Source organism: Cnephaeus nilssonii (genome assembly GCF_951640355.1).
Source record: "Cnephaeus nilssonii genome assembly, chromosome: 17".
NCBI lineage: Eukaryota > Metazoa > Chordata > Mammalia > Chiroptera > Vespertilionidae > Cnephaeus > Cnephaeus nilssonii.
The window spans coordinates 32,583,097-32,605,358 of NC_137088.1; the positions used below are offsets into that span (position 1 = coordinate 32,583,097).

General features: G+C 51.5%; 1 protein-coding gene across 4 annotated transcripts in view; it reads left to right on the forward strand.

The window, feature by feature from the left end:
- PXYLP1 (2-phosphoxylose phosphatase 1) overlaps window positions 1–20,647 on the forward strand; it is a 68,770-nt gene extending 48,123 nt beyond the window's left edge. For all 4 annotated transcript variants that reach the window (XM_079795587.1, XM_079795588.1, XM_079795589.1 and 1 more), the window contains 4 exons: window positions 6,104–6,262; window positions 6,946–7,072; window positions 12,907–13,046; window positions 18,292–20,647. In XM_079795587.1, coding sequence (XP_079651713.1) covers window positions 6,104–6,262; window positions 6,946–7,072; window positions 12,907–13,046; window positions 18,292–19,229 — 1,364 coding nt within the window. In that variant the 3' untranslated portion in view covers window positions 19,230–20,647. The remainder of the gene's footprint in view (window positions 1–6,103; window positions 6,263–6,945; window positions 7,073–12,906; window positions 13,047–18,291) is intronic.
- The last annotated feature ends 1,615 nt before the right edge of the window (window positions 20,648–22,262 follow it).

The window sequence follows — 22,262 nt, forward strand, 5'->3', positions numbered from 1 at the left end:
CCACGGGAGGCAGGTAACTGCCCCAAGTTCTCAGGTGGGCAGCTGAGGAGCCCAGCTTACCCAGCTCTGTGTGTGTGTGTGGGGGGGGGGGGGGGCGGTATATGTGGGATGTGAGTGTGTGAATGATGTGTGTGTTCTGAGTCTGAGTTGTGTGTGTGTATGTGTGTGTGTGGTGGTGTGGGAGTGGGTGGTATGTGTGTTGGGGTGGTGTATGTGGGGTAAGTGTGAATGATGTGTGTGTGGTGAGTCTGAGTTGTGTGTGTGCATGTGGTGTGTGTGTGCGCATGTGGGTGTGCGTGCGTGTGGGGGTGCGCATGTGGTGTGTGTATGCATGTGGGTGGGTGTATATGTGGTGTGTGTGTGCATGTGGGGTGTAGGTGCATGTGGGGGATGTGTGTGTGTGCATGTGGGGTGTGTGTTTGTGGTGTGTGTGTGTATGTGGAGTGTGTGGGGGTGGTGTACTAGTATGTGGTACGTGTGTGTTTGCATGTGGTGCGTGTGTGTGTGCATGTGGGGTGTGTGTGCATGTGGGGGATGTGTGTGTGTTCTGTAGTTCCCCAGCACCTTTCTTCCCTGCAGAGCCATCATTTTCCTGAGTCTTCCAGCCCCCATATCCCCTCCTTAGGCTGCTTTGCATCTACTATATGCTAGGGAGGAGACCCGCCATGCTTGGTAGCACAGCATAGAAATTAGAAGAAAATTGCCTCTGAATAGGAAAGCCGGGGTCCCTGCAAGGACACACACCACGCCGGGGGGTGTGGCATGCGCCTTGCCTGGTCCTTCAGACCCTGGCTCCTTCAGCCGCCGTTGCTCGGTAAGGCCGCTCTCCTGAGCGCTTGCAGCTCCAACTACTTGTGGGCGTCCCTGAAGGTCCGAGGCATGTGGTGGGAGGCACCAATTCCGTAACAATGGCCGAGATTGAGCTCCTCAGTTGCTGACCAGGCCGCGTCCCACCGTCCAGTCGGGGGACTTTGTCCTTTCCTCTGTGTCCGGTGTATATTTTATGCAGAAAAACATATGCCCCAGGGGTATGTGCAAACTTGGGGATTCATGAATATCGCTACGTTTTGGTGGCAAAGGTTTGGGGATGCAACCCTTAGAACACAAGGGTGGCATGTCCTGTCTACTCTATTTTATTTTATTTTTTTTTAAATATATTTTATTGATTTTTTACAGAGAGGAAGGGAGAGGGATAGAGAGCTAGAAACATCGATGAGAGAGAAACATCGACCAGCTGCCTCCTGCACACCCCCTACCGGGGATGTGCCCGCAACCAATGTACATGCCCTTGACCGGAATCGAACCTGGGACCCTTGAGTCCGCAGGCCGATGCTCTATCCACTGAGCCACACCGGTTTTGGCTACTCTATTTTAAAAGCTACAATAAGGTGCTTCCCAGGTTTTTATTTTGGTGAGTTCGAGTCAAATAGAATGAGGAATTAATAATGAGGGCTTGCATTTTTAACTGAAGAGTCCTGCCATGATACCCTCATAGCGTCATTATCACTAACATTTTTTATTTAGTATTTTTAAAATTAACTTTGACCCTTTTCTCGGAGGTTTATTTTCTGACTAATTTCTGAGTTTCCTCTGAACACTTCATGTGCAGCTACCACAGAGTTAAGTGTCTGTGGGTGAAGAAAATTCTGTAGATAAGCGACAACATTTATTCTGATGAATCAACTTTCATCGCAACATTTTAAGCTCAAGTACTTACATGGAGGGGGTGGGAACACATGGAGCAGGGCCTTCGGACACAGTGTGTCTGTGGGTCATGGCTTCTTTCTTCCTAGGTGGCCTCCCTCCTTCCTTCTTTCCTTCCTTCCTTCCTTCCTTCCTTCCTTCCTTCCTTCCTTCCTTCCTTCCTTCCTTCCTTCCTTCCTTTATTTCTTTCTTATCTTAGAGAATTTCTCCTAAGAATAGGTGTTTATTGGCCTTGCTTACAACAGGAAGAAGGGGGAAGGCAGCCAGTGCCCAACAGTAGACACTCTTACATCCTTTACACCGCGATTACGTAGACCTGTCTCCATCGACTTGGAGGCTTGTCATAAAATATTAACTTTACATGGGAATACATGTGTGTGTTGTGTGTGCACGTGTAGTCAGCAGTATTGATAAGAAGGGAATCTCCCATTTAGAGGAGATAAACTAGTAAAACTAGAGAGTGCTAGTGACTTAGGGAGAGTATTTGCGGATCGCCAAGGCTGTATGAAGAGAGACAGATTAGGAGAGAAAGCTCCAGGACGTGTTTACATGGCGGTGTCCACGGAGGGGGCGAGCCAGGCACACGGGGAGCCTGCCCAGGTGGCGCTGCGTCACTGCGCGCGCTGACCAGCTCGGGACCCCACTCCCTGCTGTCTTGGCCGTAGAGCTGTTCCAAGCTGATGGCATTTTTAACAAAGAGAGAAAGTCGTGGTGAGTGCAGCAAGTGGTCATCACAGTGGACCCCCGTGGTCTTGACAGCACCCCCCCTTGACCCCCCCTTGAGGGAAGGGTTTGGACGGGGCAGTGTGGGAAGCTGATCAGGAATGAGGGCTTGAGGGCAGACTCTTTTATTTTTTTTTTACATTTTATTTTATATTGGTTTCTGGTGTACAGCTTGGTGGTTAGATAATCATATACTTTACGTAGTGTTCCTTTTGATATTTCCGGTACCCCAGCTGGCACCATACATAGTCATTGTAATATGTCTTATTAACTGTATTTCCTGTGCTTTGCTTACTTCCCTGTGACTGTTTTGTAACTACCCATTTGGGCTTCTTAGTCCCTTCACCTCTTCACCCAGAGCAACCACCAGTTCTCTGTTTCTATGAATCTGCTTCTGTTTTGTTCATCAGTTTATTCTGTTCTTTAGATTCCACATATAAGTGACATCATACGGTGTTTGTCTTTCTCTGGCTGACTTATTTCACTTAGCGTAACGCCCTCTAGGTCCATCCATGCTGTCACAAATGGTAAGATGTAATATTTTTATGGCTGAGTAATATTCCATATATGTATAGGTACATATATACCACAGGTGTGTTTTTTTTATCCACGAGGGCAGAATCTGAACCCTGAATAAGAGGGTCAAGTCAGGTGTGCACAGAGAGCTTGGGTCCTTAGCCTGAGTCCACAGATGTCCATATTGTCTCGTGTGTTTTCAGGGGTCCCAGAACCCCCAGAAATCAAAATCAAAAGTTTGCGTATATGGTCCTTTTTCCAGGGTGAGGATCAGTAGCTTTTATAAGATTCTCAAAGACAAGGCAGAGGGGATGTAGGCCCTGAGATGGTTAAGGAGGCTGACATTCTCTCCACTGTTATGTGGGAAGGGGGTGGGGTCCTGTCCTGGAATCTCGGTGATGTCTAGTTTCTGTCTGATTTGGAGACCTTGGTGCTTGCATCATGTAACCCAGAGGACCCCGTTAGGTCGAGGCCAGTCGTCAGGGGCCCCCTGAGAGGCTGCACACGGGCTCGGACGCAGGCCGCGGTGGGCTCTGCCCCTGCACTCTGGCAGTCCCGGGGACTTGGGTCTCAGTGGCAGATGTCAGAGGGAGGGCTCGGGCAGAGAGGAGATAAGAGCTTGGGAACAGCCTAGGGCAGGAGCTGAGCCCCCAACCCCGGGCGTCACCCCTGTTGTGATTTCCTGGCTCTCATCACGGGCACCCACAGCACTGACTGGATTCTGACAGTGGTTCCCCGTGAGGCGACACGAGTGAGGAACGGGGAGTGATGAAGAGTGAGGGTAACAAGAAAAGGCTGGTCTTCTGTCGTGGCCCAAAGTGGGTAGGTCACAGTGGGAACCGTGGATGCGACTGCTCCGCCTTGTCTGTGTGAAGCCAGATGTCTCAGCATGTACCGATGGGGGTTTGATTTTCCCATTTTACCTGTAAACCCGATTTCTACCCAGGCCTTTCCAAACAAATAGCCTGAGGCAAATAACAACGCAGTGGGCTCTGGCGTTGTGGTTCTGGTTGGTACTTGAGAATCACACGCAGACATTTTTATATGCAGTGCACGGTAGAGACAGATTGGGCATTTAAGGCAACTTAGTGGATTGAAGAGCACTGAGGGAATTGTGGGAATTGCCTGTGAGAACAAATCATTATTCCTTGGCAGGCGGCGAAGGAGAGGGGATGGAGGAGCTGTAGATTACTGGGAGGAAGAAATCAGAGAAATCGGGTGGCAGCACTAGGGGCCATTTTACAGACGAAGGACGTGATCCACAGCAAGCAGGAACGCTTGCCTGAGGTCACGGGTAGCGAGGCAGTCACAGAGCCAGCACCTGACCCCAGGTCTTCGCGACGGTGAGCCCCCAGCCCCACGCCGCCTCCCTGCCTTCAGGACCATGGACAGCTGTGGGGCAGGGGTCACTGCGGACAGGCTATGATGACCCTGGAAAAGAGGAGTCCCCAGGAAGAGGTGACTACAGACCCCCAAGGAGGCAACCAGCTCAGACGGAGGGTGAGGCAGGCCCGGGAGCCAGGAGGGTAAAGGCCGATGGTGGGGCCACACCTGGGTCCCCTGCTCTCTTCTGGTGCAGTCCGTGGTGTGACTTGTGGGACACCTGAGCCCAGAGCAATCGAGATAGAGTTGAGCCAACACTCCAGCCCCACCGTGCTTGCCTTCACTGGACACCTATGGATCCCCAACAGCTGCCTTTCATCTGCCAGGTGTCTGTGTGATCAGACAAGAGCTGACTGACTAAACAACGTGAGCAGGTGTGGTGGGGGCAGCTCAAGGCACGGGCGGCAGGAGGCAGGGGTCTGGAGGCTGCCTAACTCCCTGTGAAACGGACTCTCCCCGTGGGAGCCTCTCTTTCTGGAAAGGGCCTTTATCGGCACAGTTGGCTCGTGTCAGGCCCCCATCCCTGGAGCAGTCAGCATGGCAAGCACAGGGTCCTGGAGGAGCAGCCTGGCACCCCCCCACACACACACACACCAGGCAGCTGGCATGGGGGAGGAGCCACTCCACCGAAGGAAAGGAGGGGTGGTAGTCTGACCCAGGGGTGGGGGCCCCCACAGTGCTCTATCGAAGTCAGTATTGAGCCCTGGCCGGTGTGGCTCCGTTGGTTGGGTGTCGTCCCATGCACCAGAAGGTCGCCAGTTCAATTCCCTGTCAGGGCACGTGCCCAGGTTGCAGGCTCAAGCCCCAGTAGGGAGCATGCAGGAGGTAGCCATCGATGTTTCTCTCTCATATCAATGTTTCTTTCTCTCTTCTTTTCTCTCTAAAATCAATAAAAACCTATTTAAAGGGGGGAAAAATCAGTTTTGAGGCACTTGTAAAGGGCTTGCATACAGCAGGTTCTTAAGGATGAAGAAGGCCAGGTATGCAGCTAGATTTTTGTCCTCTGCCCTGGCCAGACCCCGATGTGGGGAGATGAGCCAGAGACCACGGGCATTGGCTTGGTGCCCTGGAGGAAAGGCGCCGGCCTGTCTTTGAACACATCTGTGACGTCCAGCTAACGAGCTGGCTGCAGACCCCTGGCTGTACCGTTACCTGCCGACCCTGAGGATCGCTGCGTTTGGGGAAGTAACTGCGGTGGCCTGAGGCCCCAGGCCAGAGAAGGGCTGTGGGCTAGGTCCTGGCCCTGCCTTTCTATCCTTTTCTCTATTCCGTGGGGACCATCAATACAGTAAACAAAAATGAAAAGAAGCAAATCATCATGAGATGAGCCATCTCCTTCCGGACACGTTCGTAGTGCTGGGCTTGGGCTCTGGGGGCCACACAGTGCACAGCAGATGGCATTAAATGGGATATGTCAGACACCTGTGCCTAGCTCTCCGCAGACACTCAAAAGGCGATGGTTTCCTTCCTTCGTATTTACTAGAATTCTAAAGGGTGTTGGGAAGGAGTTCATCCGTCTGAATGAAGTTCTTCCTTCACCACCGTGAGGGAGGCCCCTCTGGTGTCGCATAATTATTAGTGAGCAGAGGGTCACGGCATCGAGAAAGAGGCAAGGCGCAGTGGGGGCTCAAGAAACAGTTCTTGGAGGGCACGCGGACTTCTTGCTGCACTGAAGTCTATGCCGAGGGAAAGAATCGTTATTCAAGGTGGAAATCCAGCCACGCTCGGTGCCCGCCTGTGACTGCATGTGCCGTGACCTGCTTGACTTTCCTTGCAGTCCACCTGATCCCGGTGTCCATAGCTAAGAATGGAGTGAGTAGCAAGAGTCGAAAGAGAATCATGCCCGACCCTGTGACGGAGCCCCCCGGGATGGACCCGGTTTACGAAGCTCTCTTGTATTGCAACATTCCCAGTGTGGCCGAGCGCAGCATGGAAGGTAGGCCTGCCTGCGCTGCCCAACGTGGTACCTGGACGGACACCCCTCTGAGAACTGGTTCTTCACACAGCACAGCCTGGGGGTGAGGAGCTCCCCGGCCGGGGCGCAATTCCTGCAGCTGCCACTAGGCTGTGCCCTTGAGTGAGTTCCCAGGTCTTCGCTTCCTCACTTCTAGTGCATCACCCCCAGCTTTTCTGAGTAGACACTCTGGGGCTTAGGACGTCCTGCGGGTGTCTTGCAGGAAAGGTGTGGGGAAATGTGATTTCCACGTTGAATTTTGCTTTTTTGAGAGTGTGCCAAAGAATGATGTTGAATCTGTTTGTGCCCCGCCTTGTTGGATGAGAGATTTCAAGAAGACATGTGTTCTCTGTTCACTGTTTCTGGGCCTCCCGTAGTCTGTGGATGTGAGCGAGGACACAGGAATATTCCTGCCCACGTTTCCCTGGCCTCCAGTTGGCCACCATAGCCTCCCCGTGACCTCTGGTGGCCTGGGGCATAACCAGCCCACTCATGTCCCTCTGCCCTGCCAGTGAGTCTATTCAGAGGCGCCCCACTTGGACCCCAGCACAGCACCCTGCTCCCAGTAACCCCTCCTCACTTTAGTGCAGTGAAAAGAATCGACACTTCGGAGCGATAACAATACAATGCATCCGTCTCTCTTTATGTCTGTCTGTCTCTCGCAGGTCATGCTCCGCATCATTTTAAGCTGGTCTCCGTGCACGTGTTCATTCGACATGGGGACAGGTACCCACTGTATGTCATTCCCAAAACAAAGCGACCAGAAATTGACTGCACTCTAGTGGCTAACAGGTAAATTGCACTTTTTAAAAAAAGTTCCTTTCAAGAATCTGTTCTCTCTGTCCGAATCATGATGCTGATGGGGAAACGAATGACAGGATGGGGAGTGGCCTGTCATGGAGTGAGTACAGTTCACCAGGAGTCTGACCTTCAGAACAATCCTGCATGTTACTGCCGTCCCACAGTGGAGAAAACAGAGGCCCAGGGAGGTGAGGACACCTGTGTGAGGCCACACAGCAGATAAAGCCCTGGCCAGTCTGAGGCCCGCTCTCCCATCCTGCTGTTCTTCAGTTTGAGAAATGGCTGGAAGTGGTGCAGTGAACACTGGGTTAGGAGTCCTCAGACCTGGCTCAGCTATTCCATTCAGAGCAACAGGTCTCTGTGAGCCTCAGTCTTCTGTCTCTGAAATGGGATGGCGATGCTGACCATGCAGAGTTGGGCTGAGGAGTACGTGAGATGACAGAGGAGAAAGAACACTATCATTTACTTGCAAAGCCATATAAATGGATGATGTTACTTTAAACGTCCACAGGGGTAGAGACAGCCTGCTCTTGGTTGAGAGTGAGCTCTTAGGATGAGAAATGATGGAAAAGAGTGGGAACAGTGCATATGGAAATGGCATGGCTCTAAAATCGGAGGCACAGTTAGCCATGAAAGTGATGGGCCAGGCCTCCGCAGACGTGTCTGGGGACACGTAACACCCCGCACAGAACGTGCTGAGCGCGGAGAGGAGACGGAGGGACGTGCTCCGTGGGGAAGAGGTTATGTCGATGGAATGCTCCTGGTTGCCAGCCTGCGCCGGGCAGCCCGGTGGGACCACGGATTGCCTCCCCGCCGCCCGCCGGGCTGTTCTTTCCAAGTGGGCCGCAGTGTGAACCGGGAGGTCCAGGTTAACTCTTCGACTCTCAGGCCGTCTCGTCGTCCAGCGTTACGGAGAAGGTGAAGCGAACCATCTTTGGTAGAAACATGAGATACTGTGTGACCTCCTGTGTGGTTTCATTTCCCGCTGGAGGTCGCGATGCTCGCACTCTGGGTATGTGTGTCTTCTGTGCTCGGCGAGCCTGGAGGCGTGTCCCAGAGCCCGTGCCAGGGTGCCCTGCAGGCCCTGGCTCTCCTCCTCCCTTCTCCAGCCTTCCGTGCCAGCCTTCCCGGGGAGGTCCTCTGCCCCTGCCACTCCCACCTTTGCACCTGCCACCTGGCTTGCTTGTCCCCCAGGCCTGCGTGGCCCACTCCCACAATTCCTGCAGGGCCCCCGGAGATGCTGGCTCCTCGAGGAACCCTCTCCCTGTGTGTGAGGATGGGTCCTCGGCTTGTATCAGGCACAGCCAGGGCCTCGCTGCAAACCAGACAGAAGGACACATGGGAATGGTCTCTGAACAAAACGTTTCATCCTCAGACCTTAGCTGGCCTGAGGACGAGGGCAAGGGTGGAGGTCACTTGCTGTGCTGGGCATTAACTTCTTCGTTCCTGGATCATGGGGATGGGCTAGAGCCGTGGTCGGCAAACGGCGGCTCACGAGCTACATGCGGCTCTTTGGCCCCTTGAGTGTGGCTCTTTCACAAAATACCACGGCCTGGGCGAGCCTATTTTGAAGAAGTGGCGTTAGAAGAAGTTTAAGTTTAAAAAATTTGGCTCTCAAAAGAAATTTCAATCATTGTGCTGTTGATGTTTGGCTCTGTTGACTAATGAGTTTGCCGACCACTGGGCTAGAGCATCCAGAGTGGCAGGAGGGCACAGGGTGGGGTGCAGGGAAGGCAGCTTGGGGACGTGGGTTTGCTAGATCGGGCACAGCAGAGGTTCTTTGTGTTAACAGCTGGCACAGTCCTACCTTTGCATGCTGGCTGGATACCCACCCAGTGAACAGCCCGGGCACAGATAGGCTCCTGGGCCTCTGAGCTGGCCGGACCCAAGACAGCCTCCCGGACTCATGGACAGCGCCCTGCGTTGTCCCTGGCTCCTTGCCGCTTCTGGTCCACTTTCTCTGTCTGCGCTTCCACTTCTCAGAAGTGAGAATTTGAGAGGCTCGGCTCAGACTAGAGGTCAGTCCCTGTTGCTAGAAGGTCCCCGGTCACTTGAAGCTCGGGCAGGGCCACCTGGCAGCGTGCAGGGCCCCCCCCCCCCCCCCCCGTGCAGCCTGGGACTTTACAGCTTGCCTTCCCAGCGTGATTGTCTCCGCCCTCCCCCCATCACCAGCTTCTCCCGGGCATTGGGTCTCACTCCTTCCTGTATCATCCGTGCCCAGCTCGAGCCTGGCATGTAAGTAAGAGTTGTTGGACGGGTTTGGTTGCAGAATGAATTCAGGATCTAAGTGAGAATCACAAGTCATAACTGCCTGTCGTGTGCTCCTATCAGACTGAAGGCTCAGCACGGACCCCTGTGAGGCCGATCAGCCTGTGTGTGCAGGGAAGATCCTTGCGCTCTCTGAACCTCAGTGTGCAGACCTGGAGCATGGGGGCAGTGATGCCTCCCTTCCCACGCCCTTGTGGCGTCTGACTGAGGTGGGAGAGCCAGGCTCTGAGCCTGGTCCATGCTAAGAGCTTGATAAGGGGGTGACGTGTCATTTAGCACCGCAGCCGGGAGGTCTCCTAGGGCCAGCCTCTTCCTCCCTGAGTGGCCGTGGTCATGAAGCAGGACAGGTCCCAGGGCCCCTCGTTCTGTCAGGGCGATGGCAGGAGGCACGGATGGGGCCGTTTCTGGGGCTCCCATTTGAGAGGCCATAGTTTCTGGGGACCAGCTGCCCTGGCTGCTTCTGCCTTCCTTGTCCCTGGCCTTGATCTTGCGGCCTAGTTTGATCAAACATTCTGTATTTTTAGGATCTACTTTAAAGTCCTTTGCAGAAAGTGGGTGGGGCATGCATGTTTAATTAATTAGTGTCATTTAATTAAGTCCATCTTTAAATAAAAACAATAAATGTCCATTCCTAAGAGTGGACAGGACTCCCAGCCGTTAGAATCCACTTCAGGCCTCTGAATCCGCTGGGACTGTGGGATCGGGGTCACCAGCAGTGCCTGCCGCCTCCCCAGGTGCTAGTTCAGCTTCAGGAATTATTCATTTTTACGGCCTCCTAAAAGGCCGTGAGTACCAGGAGTGTGGCCGTTCCTCTAGTCCCGTGGAAGGGGATGTCTGGGCCGTGGACAGCGAGGAGCTGGATGTCCGTTCCAGCCGGCCACCCCAGCGTTCCCCTTCACAGTGACACATTGCGTGGCTCCCTAAGTCTTTGGAGTAGAAGCCGTGTCAGCGTGAATGCCCTGTGCCTCATGACAGAGGTGCTCTTTTTACCCTCACGGGACTATGGTTAGCCAGCAGTGAGGTTATTAGCCATTGCTATGTTTAGTAAATGGTTTCTTTTGCATTCGTGAATATGAATTTGATGTTCTTTTCTACACCCAAAGAAGAAAAAAATAAATCACTATTTTTATCCAATGAATTTTATTCTTAAATGCATGTTGTGTGCCAGGTGCTGTCCCATGTACCTGGCTCATGTTCCAGGAAGTGGCATGTGAGCAGGCACCTAAAGGAAGTGAAGGAGCCGGCCCTGTGAGGATCTGGGGGAAGAGTGTTCCAGATGGCGGGAACAGCACGTGCAAAGGGCCTGAGGCTGGAAGAGCTGGGCATGTATGAGTAACAATAAAACTAGTGCCTGGCTGAACAGGAGGCGTGAAGGGGAGAATGGGCTTCTAAGGATTTAAAGAAGGTGATGGCCCTCAGGGGGCCTTGGAATAAATAGCACATCAGCCATTTGTCTTCTCTTCCATAAGCGAAGTTTTTCTTCTGTGAATCCTCATCTCGCCCTACCAAAAGCAAGTTTTCATGAATGCAGTTAGAAACAGACGCCTCATTAAGCAGTCGGATTCCCTGAAAACCCGGGACATCTCAGCAAACACTTTCAGTCGTGAAATTCTGTTTCTAAAATTGGCGGCCACGCTCCCCCAGATCCTCAGACCTCACCAGCCGGAAAGAGTGGCCCCAGCAGGGCATTCGCCTCCTGTTGACGGCCTTCGTTTTTGTGCATGCCTATCGGCGGCCTCGTGATCAGTTGGAAATTTTATTTCCGCGTTTGCAAATATTTACACGTTTCAGCCTCGGGATGAAAAGCACACCCTCCGTCTGCATGCAGAGACAGCCCGGCCCGGCACGGTCCCGGTAAATCACCAGGCCGTCCTGAACGACAGGATTCACATTCTCTAGTTCCAAAGCCTATTTTTATGAAAGATGGATATTTTTTTTTTAGCTTTATGTTTTTGAAAGATATTAAACCTATTCTGGCAGCCATTTTTAAAGCATTGTCAATGTTAATTGGGCTTTCAACAGCAGGGGTCGGCCATTAGAACAATTTCTCTTTGCTGCTTTTCATGCTGATTTGGTTTAGCTGGGACTAGTCTATCCGCTTCTGTTCAGCTGGAAAATGTGTACACATTCGTAGGCCATTCTACTATTCAAAGAAAAGGTGTAAATATTCATAAGTCACCTCATTATTCAGAGGAATTGTGTCTATATTCATAGGTCATTTCATTATTCAGAGAAAATATGTATATATTCATAGGTCATTTCATTATTTAGGGAAATTGTGTATTAGTGACTAGAAAGATAAATTAAATCTTGATTTACCACATGTACTCCATGGGAGAAATATTTAAAAAGTCAGGTCTCATAAACATACCGGTGTTGTTATTGTTTTGCTATTTGTGACCACCCCACATGAAATACATATTGTATGTGCAAAATATATAGTGAATTGTATTGAGAGCTATAGAGATCTTGGTTATCTTAATCAGTTCATTTTCTTCAAAAGAGCCTTTCCAGAGGTCAGATAAGTTAAGGATTAAGAGTTACCCAGGTAAAGGTTGGGGTGGGTTGTTTTTTAAAAAAATATTTGTTTTCGTTGATTTTAGAGAGCGAGGAAAGGAGAGGGGATAGAGAAATAGAAACATTGATGAGAATTATCCATTGGCTGCCTCCTGCACGCCCCCTGGTGGGGACCTAGCCCACAACCTGGGCATGTGCCCTGACCCGGAATACAACCAGTGACCTCTTGGTTGATGAGTTGATGCTCAACCCCTGAGCCACACTGGCCGGACAGGGTGGGGGTTTTTAGGAGGAAGAGGCAGCATGTGGGAAGTCTTGGAAGCATGAAAGAACAAATATGTTGGGGGAACAGAAGTCGGTTGGTGGCTGTGTGTGTCCAGAGCTCAGCATTAGAGTGGAAAGGGCTGGGGAGCCCTGAGCCTCCATGCGAGGTGGGGCCAGAGCGGACCAACGGGAACGCGTGGCCCCTTCCAGAAGGCAGCATGTGGAAGAGCAGTGACCAGTGGGGTTGCCCTTTACGGAGATCGCGCTGGCAGTGGAAAAGGCAGATGAGAGGGGCAGGAATAGGCTGCAGGCAGTCCGAAGAGGAACCCGTGCCATCCAGACAGAAGCTGCCTGAGCCGGAACCCAGCTGGTGGCTGCAGGGATGCAGGAGAGAGGTGTGCATCCCCTAGAGGACACGTGTGCAGGATGGGGGCGGGCAGGTGGCCTGTGTAGGGGCAGGGGAGGGACAGGTCGAGGACTCCCAGCCTGGGCATGGCGTCTGGAGAGGGAGCCTGGAGGGGCGCAGGTTGGGAACCGACAGTGGAGGGCAAAGCTGACTCCCAGCGTGATGGGCACTTCAGCAGAGGAGAGCGCTCGGCTGGCCTTGCAGAGTGGGTTATGCGTAGCCATCGGTGGTGGAGTAATAACGAGATTGGAATGTAGAAGGGATAGAGCGATTGCCTTTGTCGGGGAGGAAGGGTTTTGTTTGCTGAAGCTGAAACCATCGCAGACTGCTTTGGCGCGTGCTGACCTCCGGGTCTGTGTTGTCTCTTCAGGAAACCGTATCACCCGAAGCTGGAAGCTTTCGTCAGTCACATGTCAAAGGGATCCGGAGCCTCTTTCGAAAGCCCCTTACACTCCCTGCCTCTCTTCCCCAACCACCCGCTCTGTGAGATGGGAGAGCTCACACAGACAGGTACGTGTGACCCCCTCACACACACTGAGCGAAGAGCCAATGCCCCTGGGCCAGGCGCTGTGGGCTCAGAGGGCAAAGAAGGACTGGCACGCCACAGCTCTGAGTCCACCAACATTCCTAATTAACATCTGATTTCTCAAAAAAACAACAAAAAACTTCTTTGTTATTACAAAGGCGGTATATGTTCATGGAAGAGAAATTAGGAATGACAATTAAGCAAAAGGAAGAAAAATAGCACCCATAATCCCACCAAAGTAATTAGTTCTCTTTCTTTCTGTGTTCATGCATGTGCGTGCATGTGTGTGCGTGTGCGTGCGTGTGTATTCGCGCGCGCACACACACACACACACAGTGGTATCTTACTAAACACACTATTTTGTTACCCACTTTTCCACTTAGTATATTGTGATCATCCTTCCCTATTCATCAACAACACCATTTCTGATTGCTCCATATTATCCCACCGTGGCTGGGCCATAATTTATACAATTAATCCCATGTTCTTAGATTCTTCAAGCAAAACACCTGGTAAGTTTCAGTGTGCCAGGTCTCAGGGAGAAACACAGGGCAGATCCCCGCTGAGCGAGGAGTTTGTGTGGCCAGACCACCTTTTCCTGGCAGCCCTGTTTGCGCTGTGGTGCAGCCAGTTCCCTGTCAGAGTCGTTGGTGAGTTAATTGTGGGATCACCTTGGTCGGGAAGAGAAAGAACTGGTGGGTCCCCAGGAGCTTCCAGTTTCCTACTTCAGTCTGGGACCTCAAAGGACCTCTGCTTGGTCCCAGCTTTTCTGGAAGAAACGGGAGGGCCTGTTGGCCATGCTGTGTCTTCTTGTTCCCCAGCATCGTAGGACCTCAGCTTTGCTGGGAGGCAGGTCTCTGTCCTGTCGCTGGGGAAATGGTGGTGAGTGGCAGAGTGGGGCAAGCGGAAGGCTCTGGAGGGCCAGCCTTGGAGGAGGAGTGTTTTCAAAAGCTTTTGATAATTAGCCCAAACTGGTTTGGCTCAGTGGATAGAGCGTCAGCCTGCAGACTCAAGGGTCCCAGGTTCGATTCCAGTCAAGGGCATGTACCTTGGTTGCAGGCACATCCCCAGTAGGGGGTGTACAGGAGGCAGCTGATCGATGTTTCTCTCTCATCGATGTTTCTAACTCTCTATCCCTCTCTCTTCCTCTCTGTAAAAAATCAATAAAATATATTTTTTAAAAAAGCTTTTGATAATTAGTTCCACGCATACAGTTTCTGCATTGGATTAAAACAGGAGTCATCCTACTAGATCCAGCACCCCTTTTATTCACAAGTGAAGGCGCTCCCTTAACTATCCTCAAGTGAAATTCGAATGTAATATAATCTTCCTACATACATAATCTTAAAATATATCAGATGCCCTAACTATAGTATAAAGGAGGGGGAAAGGAAACTAATTTACTATAGAATTCTGTGTGCCTCGGTGTAAATGCTTGGGCACACCTACACTGGAAACTGGAATGACGCAATCAGTTGCTTACACGTAAATGCAGATTGCTGACTGACAGCTACGCATACAGACCGACGGAGAGGTGTGTTGGTGACTTTAATACCAAGTGTTGGAACATGTTTGTTTTTTTTACAAGTTCTGATCAAAACAAAATACAAGTGTCCCTCCATTAATATCATGTTTCTTGGAAATTCATTGGATGTTAATGACTTTGTGTTTATAGATTAAAAAAAAAAAAAAATGGGTTCGCCCTAGCTGGTTTGGCTTAGTGAAGGGTCCCGGGTTCGATTCTGATCAAGGGCACATGCCGAGTTGAGGGCTCAATCCCCAGTAGGGGGTGGGCAGGAGGCAGCCGATCAATGATTCTCATCATTGATGTTTCTCTCTCTCTCTTCCTCTCCCTTCCTCTCTGAAATCAATAAAAATATATTTTTCAAGTGGGTTCTAGGCCAGTGGTTGGCCAACTCATTAGTCAACAGAGCCAGATATCAGCAGTACAACGATTGAAATTTCTTTTGAGAACCAAATTTTTTAAACTTAAACTTCTTCTAACGCCACTTTTTCAAAATAGACTCGCCCAGGCCGTGGTGTTTTGTGGAAGAGCCACACTCTAGGGGCCAAAGAGCCACATGTGGCTGGCAAGCAACAGTTTGCTGACCACGGTTCTAGGCTATATAAACAGATTGTTCACGTGTGGGAATGTCTTATGACACATTCAGAAGTTCTGTGGGACCGAGAACAGTTCCTTGTGAAGACTGTCCAGCCCCCTGGCCACCACCACTGGGTGTCAGGAACATTATTGCCCATATTATTGTGACAGCTCAGCTGCCAAACCCTCCCTGAGGGCAGACCCAGGCTTGCTGAGAACCACTGCTTAGACCCTGGTTGCAAGTAACAGAAACCAACTCAAGCACAAAAGGGACATTATTGTAAGGATTCACAGTGAGTCACCGACTGTGAGGGCAAGAATATGAGCAGGCCTCCGGAGACTGGAGCCAGGAATAAAAAGTCTGCCTGTTGCTGCCTCCGTGGTTTTGCAGGGTGTCTGTCAACAGAGTGACAGTCCTAGCCACACCCACAGATGGGCTGGCAAGTCCACATTCTTGAGAGAGAGAGAGTCCGAAGGGGTCCTTGAGGGTCAGGGCCATCACCTGGCAAGAGATCAGGGTGACTGTGCATTGAGAGTGGGACCCAGCCTTTGGGTCCAGGGGCCGCCCCTGAGAAGAGTGGCGGGGGGGGGGGAGGGGGCCTGAGGGGTTCACACACTTAGAGACAGTCGTTCATTCTGACCTTTCTTCTCATTGATTTATTATCATCGTGATCATATTCTACTAATAAATCAGCATTGCTCTAGAAATTACTTTTGCAGTATTGTTTGCTCCTGTTCCCTTATTCTCTCTTAACGGCCCATTTCATCTCCTATTTTAGATTTTATTTTAAGAGAGCCTCGCTGTTAGAGCAGTCATTTGTCCCTGGCACACTTTGGCACCCACAGCGACTACGTAAGAACAGACTGATCGCTGGGGCCTGCTCTGTGCAAGGTGCTTTGGCAGCTGTTGAGTGTGTGTGGGGGGGCGGGGGGGATCTGGGGGAGGAAGATGCTCCCCTGCCTGTCCTAGCGGATCCCTCAGCTGCAGTGGGACAAGACGCACGGAGACCAGCCTACTGCTGCAGGCCGCAGGGACGTATAGGACACACACAGGCTTTGGAGGAGAGACAGCCCCGTAAAATGGGGCTAACATCTTCCGGGCAGGGCTGGTGGTGAGTGAAATTCGCTAGCATGTGGAAAGGGCCTCGCACAGCAGGAGGCTCAGTGAAGGCTGCTAAGGGCCCAGAGGTCCAGCGGCCTGTGGGAGCCGAAGGAGTTGTTTGTAGGACCTGGGGGAGGGAGAAGGAAGACCACAGGGAAGGCAGGAGGGGAGCCAGGCACAGGAGGGGGGTTTCTCTGAGCAGAGGAAGGTGAAGGGCAGGAAGAGCAGGCTGCGTTTGGAGAGTATAAGAAGTCTTCAATGGCTAAAACTTAGTATTTCTGCGTGAAAATGTAGGACTGTGACAAGGGACTAGGAGCACAAGGTTGGGGCCAGAGGGGGGCTCAGTTCTGCTACTTCTCAACTGTGAAGGGCCTCCGTTTCCTCACCTGGAAAATAAGAGAAGTGGGGGGAATCATAAGCCCTTACTGGCTTTTGGTGAGGAGTAAAGGAGAAAGGTCTGGCCTGCAGTTAGCACGCCACCTTTAATACATGTAGCTGAGAACGTGAGGCAGGCCCAGAGGTGAACTAGGCCCAGATACACATTCTTAATGTTCGTCACTCCAGGTTTGCCTCAGTTTGCAAATCGTTTTGGAAATGCTAAGGCTTGTCCCAGCCCCGATCTCTGAGGGACTTCCGCTCTCAATCCATATTCTTCATTCAGAGCAGGACATCCTCTGCTGGGGGGTTTTCTGAGCTGTTCCCCTTCCTGGGCCAACAGTGCGGAGGCTCCACCTCATGCATTTCAGCCTTAAGTTGTCTCATCTTGGCGGTGGAGCTGTTCAAACCGTGTGAGCATCTGAGTAAATGATACGGCCGGTCCTGCAGCCTGCATATGGTTCCCACTCTCAGACAATGCATGTTTGTCACTGAAATTGCAGTTACTGAAATTGGCTTGCCTTCTCACTTGAAGAGAAGACTTTTTTAAAAAAAGGCCATGGTTACTGTACTGTGGTTCAACACTAAAACATCTTAAAGGTAAACCTGAAATTCTTGCTCCTACCCATGTTCCAGCCACACCATTTCTGTGCCCCCATCATTCCCAGGTAACCACTGAGATCAGTTTCTTGTGCATCCTTCCCAATTTTTTTTATGCAGAGCACAGACACCTGCAACTATACATTCTTATTTCCCCCATTTTTATTTGCTGATTTTAGAGAGGAAGGGAGAGAGACAGAGAGAGGGAGAGGAAGGGAGAGAAAGAGAGAGAGAGAGAGAGAGAGAGAGAGGAGAGAAAAACATCAACCGGTTGCCTTCCAAATGGGCCCCAACCGGGGATCGAACCCACAACCTTTTGATGTATGGGATGATGTTCCAACCAGCTGAGCCACACCAACAAGGGCCCCCCATTTTTATTTAAAAGGAGCACAAAAACATACTGTTCTGCACTTTGCTTTTTTCCGCACATTCTCTCTGTGTATCTGCGAGATCATTCCATATTCATTCAGAGAGAGTGTCCTTATGGACGAGCTGGTAAAGCCCCAGCAGGGTTGGGCAGAACGTACCTAATGTTAGCAGAGGGGACTTCCCAGCACCGAGAGGACTAAGCAGCCAGCAAGCGGCCTTTTCTCTCCCTGATTGAGTTCCCGGAGTTCTCCCTGCAGGCTGAGGAATGCCGTGTCCCTGGGCCCAGGGACAAAGCTCTCCTTACACCTACAGCCTGGGCACCCACCCACCGGGTGACTCCTTCCGTCCGAGGCCTGCCAGTCACAGGGTCTCCCACAGGAAAGGGGCTGGTCTAGAGGGAGGGTTGAGGCAGACGGTCATTGTGCTCCCCAGAAAGGCTGTGGGTCCCCAGGACAGGGCTCCCTCGGCTCATCCCTTCGTGGGTACCTCCAAGGTGCCTCCCCGCCCCCCTCGTCAGGCTGGCGCGAACCCGTTCTCACAGCTCCCACACAGTGGGCAGCAGGCTCAGTCACATGACCTCACCCTGCGCTAAGGTGTCTGGCGCTGGGCCCTGACTCGTTCCCCTGGCCGTTCTCTTGGCTGAGCTGCCTGGTCAGGAAAGCTTGTGTCGCTCTTGTTTCAGGAGTCGTGCAACATTTGCAGAATGGCCAGCTGCTGCGGGACATCTACCTAAAGAAGCACAAACTCCTGCCCGCTGACTGGTCCCCCGACCAGCTCTACTTAGAGACCACGGGGAAAAGCCGGACGCTGCAGAGCGGGCTGGCCCTGCTGTATGGCTTCCTCCCCGACTTCGACTGGAAGAAGGTTTATTTCAGGCACCAGCCCAGCGCTCTGTTCTGCTCCGGGAGCTGCTACTGCCCGGTGAGAAACCACTACCTGGAAAAGGAGCAGCGTCGGCAGTACCTCTTGCGCCTGAAGAACAGCCAGCTGGAGAGGGCCTACGGGGAGATGGCCAGGATCGTGGACATCCCCACCAAGCAGCTGCGGGCCGCCAACCCCATCGACTCCCTGCTCTGCCACTTCTGCCACAACCTCAGCTTCCCCTGCACCAGGGACGGCTGCATTGACATGGAGCACTTCAAGGTGATCAAGACCCACCAGATCGAGGACGAGAGGGAGAGGCGGGAGAAGAAACTGTACCTGGGGTACGCGCTCCTGGGCGCCCACCCGCTCCTGAACCAGACCGTCGGCCGCATGCTGCGAGCCGCCGAGGGCAGGAGAGAAGAGGTCTTCGCCCTCTACTCTGCTCACGACGTCACCCTGTCCCCGGTCCTCAGCGCCCTGGGCCTGACGGAAGCCAGGTTCCCGAGGTTCGCGGCCAGGCTGATCTTGGAGCTCTGGCAAGACCGGGAAAAGCCCAGGGAGCACTCCGTGCGGGTTCTCTACAACGGGGTCGACGTCACGTTCCACACCTCCTTCTGCCAGGACCACCGCCGGCGCTGGCCCAAGCCCCTGTGCCCCCTCGACAACTTGGTCCGCTTTGTCAGGAGGGACATGCTGGAGGCCCTGGGGACTGGCAGCACCAGTTATTACGACGCCTGTCACCGGAAAGGACTCTAAGAGGCACAGAGTCCAGCCCTTACAGAGTCTGTGCCGAAACAGAGGGATGGGGAAGGTACACTTCTAGTCCTAGCCTTCGCTAAGGGTACCAGGTTGTTGATCTTCGTGGCTAGGAACTGTGCTTGGGAGCCACCCAGATGGCTTCAGTTGAACAATGAGTACATTGTTGAATTCGGGTTCGGGAGTTTCTTGATACACAATGGCCAATTCACAGAAAAAAGGAAGGTACTTTATCATAGCCAGACTTTGCTTACGATGCCAGACTGTTTGAATGCTCCAAGCTGCCAACCCACGTGTGTATTCTTCTGACCTGCCGTGGTACTTAACTGTACAGTGGGACCAGCAAGCCTCAGCCCACATGTTCTTAACCTGGGACCATCTTACCTTATCCTTGTTCTGTGAAAAATTTCCCCAAGTAACTTATGTAAAACAGGGCTTGACAGACTTTTTCTGTACGAGGCCAGAGAGGACATAGTTTAGACTGTGCAGGCCAGAAAGCCACATCCCAGTCTCTTGTCACAGCCATTGCGTTCTGCTCTTGTCACGGGAACGCACCCACAGACGGTACACAAAGCGTGCACAGGCCGCACCACACAGGCCGCGTGTCAGGCGTGGCCCCGGGGCTGTCGCTGGCCGGCCCCTGATCTGAGACACAGGCTCTCCTACAATTGCACTCTCAGCACTTTGAGAACCGGGTGGCTGCCAAGAATTCTTCAGCGGTGCCTCCAGTCACTCCTGCTAGAAACACAGAATTTGGTCTGTATCTGTTAGAACACAACAAAGGGAAGTACACATTGAATCAGAAGCGATCACAGGAAAGTTGCCAGAATAATACTTGATGTTCACGATGATTGTGGTATGATAGTTTTAAGGGTGTTTTAAACATGTGTCTGCTGTCGTCTGTTTGCTGTATATGCTGAAATTTTTGTATTCCATTTGGTATTTTTATAGCCTAGGAAGATATTTTCTGAGACCAGTTTTAGATGTGCTCTGATTGCTACGTAATATCCCATTTGCTGTCCCTGGTTGGTGTTCAGAAGGGAGCCAGCACCTGAACACAGGCACTTCCTCCCAATAAAACGAATGACGGCTTATTCCCTTGGACAAGCTGTAGAGTCGGATCAACTTTTAAATCCTTTTTGTGAGTTTCAAAAGGTACATTCTCACTGATTTTTAAGTACGTTTTTGGAAGAACTTTGGTACTAGATAGTGAAATAATCTTTCTAAGGTATTTTATATATTAGAAGCAGTGATGAAATCTGTGGTTTCTGAACGAATGGTGCTAGCTCTGTGCGAAGAGATGTAACGTGCAAGTGCGGTTCTCCAGCGTCATTGATATTCCCGTCACTTCTCTTTGTTTCTACCCAGTGTTGCGGTTTAAATACATGTTTCTATGAATAAATTTTGATGAATACGTGTTCGTGCCACTAACGGTTTGTACCTCTAAGTCACTCTGGTTCTTTTCAAGTGAGTGCCAATATTTTTTAAATTTATCTTTTTTTGTGTATAAATAAAAATGTGCTAAATTAGAAAACTCTAACAGCACAGGTGGGGAAGGGAGGGCCAGGCCCCCGTGGCGCGCTGTGGCCGCTGACAGGCTGCGCTGGGCCCAGCAGGGACAGCGGAAAGGGACGTCCTGCTTCCTTCTCTCGGGGCAGCAGCGAGCTCGCTGGGCCAGGAGGACGCGTCCCAGCCGGTGGCCGAGGGCCGGGTGAGCATTTATCTTACCTGCTTCTGTTAGGGCTGACCATCTTGTGTTGTCTCTGGAGTATTTAAAGCCTAAACAGGTGTGGGTTTTTTTTTCTCTCTCTCAGTATTTGCATTAGAGCTGCTAAACACAGCTTGAAGAACGTAGAATTGAATCAGATGTTTTAAAAATTAATTTGCAACATCTGTTGGTAGAGGTAAATATTTTGGAGAAGAGCCCACATTAAAAGTGTTGTCGATACAGGTTTTGCCTCTGTGGTGAGAAAAACGACCTTGGAGGAAAACAGCTTTGTTTTTCTGAATGGTTGCCACGGTCTTTTACAACATGGCAGCCCTGCTCACACCCAGAGTCCAGACACTGAGGTAAGAACTTGAGCTTAGGACGCCCACCGTCAGTTCCCGCTTGACTTTTCCAGGGCGCCTCTGAGGATAACCGCTTAGAGTTAAGCCCGCAAAGGGTTCGTGGCCCCCGCCCCAGCCACCTTATAAGTCCAAGGTGTTTGCTCTGCCGCTCTCTGCCTCCTGCTGCTCGTGACCCGGATGGAGGACGGCCATTCCCCCAGCTCGGTGGCATCCCCCTAACTGGGATCTGTAAGTAATAAATCTTGTGACTACTTCCTTTGTGCGGATGTATTGAAACTGCGCCTTCAATCAAAACAACCCGTGGGTGGGTTTCACTTCCCCAAAGTGGGCGCTTGGATGCTGGGGGAGCTACCTGCTGCCTCCGTGGGGGTGGCTTGTGCTTCCTCATTCAACAGATCCCAATCTGTGTGTTCCTCCCACCCCCTCCCCCAGCATAAAATTTTTTAAATTTTTATTTTTTTAATTATGGTTCACATACAATATTATACTAGTTTCATGTATACAGCATAATGATTAGACATTTATATACTATTCTTTCTTATTTTTACTAGAGAGAGAGAGAGAAACATCAATGATAAGAGAGAATCATTAATCGGCTGCCTCCTGCACGCCCCACACTGGGGATCGAGCCCACAACCCAAGCATGTGCCCTGACCAGGAATCGAACCGTGACCTCCTGGTTCATAGGTCGATGCTCAACCACTGAGCCACCGAGGCTGGGCTATACTATTCTTAATATGCAGCTCCAGCTTCTCAACACAGCCTCCCAAGACATTGTATGTGCACAGCATTAAAATGTCTTCCTTCAGATCAAGTGCTAAGACATTTCATTCCATAAACAAACACTGAGCATTGAGCTGAGCTGAGATTATTTCATTCTTGGTGTCTGGGTTCATAGCAAGTGTGTGTACATGGGTATATTCAGCTTTCTGTTTTTTTTATTATTAAAATCAACACAATGCA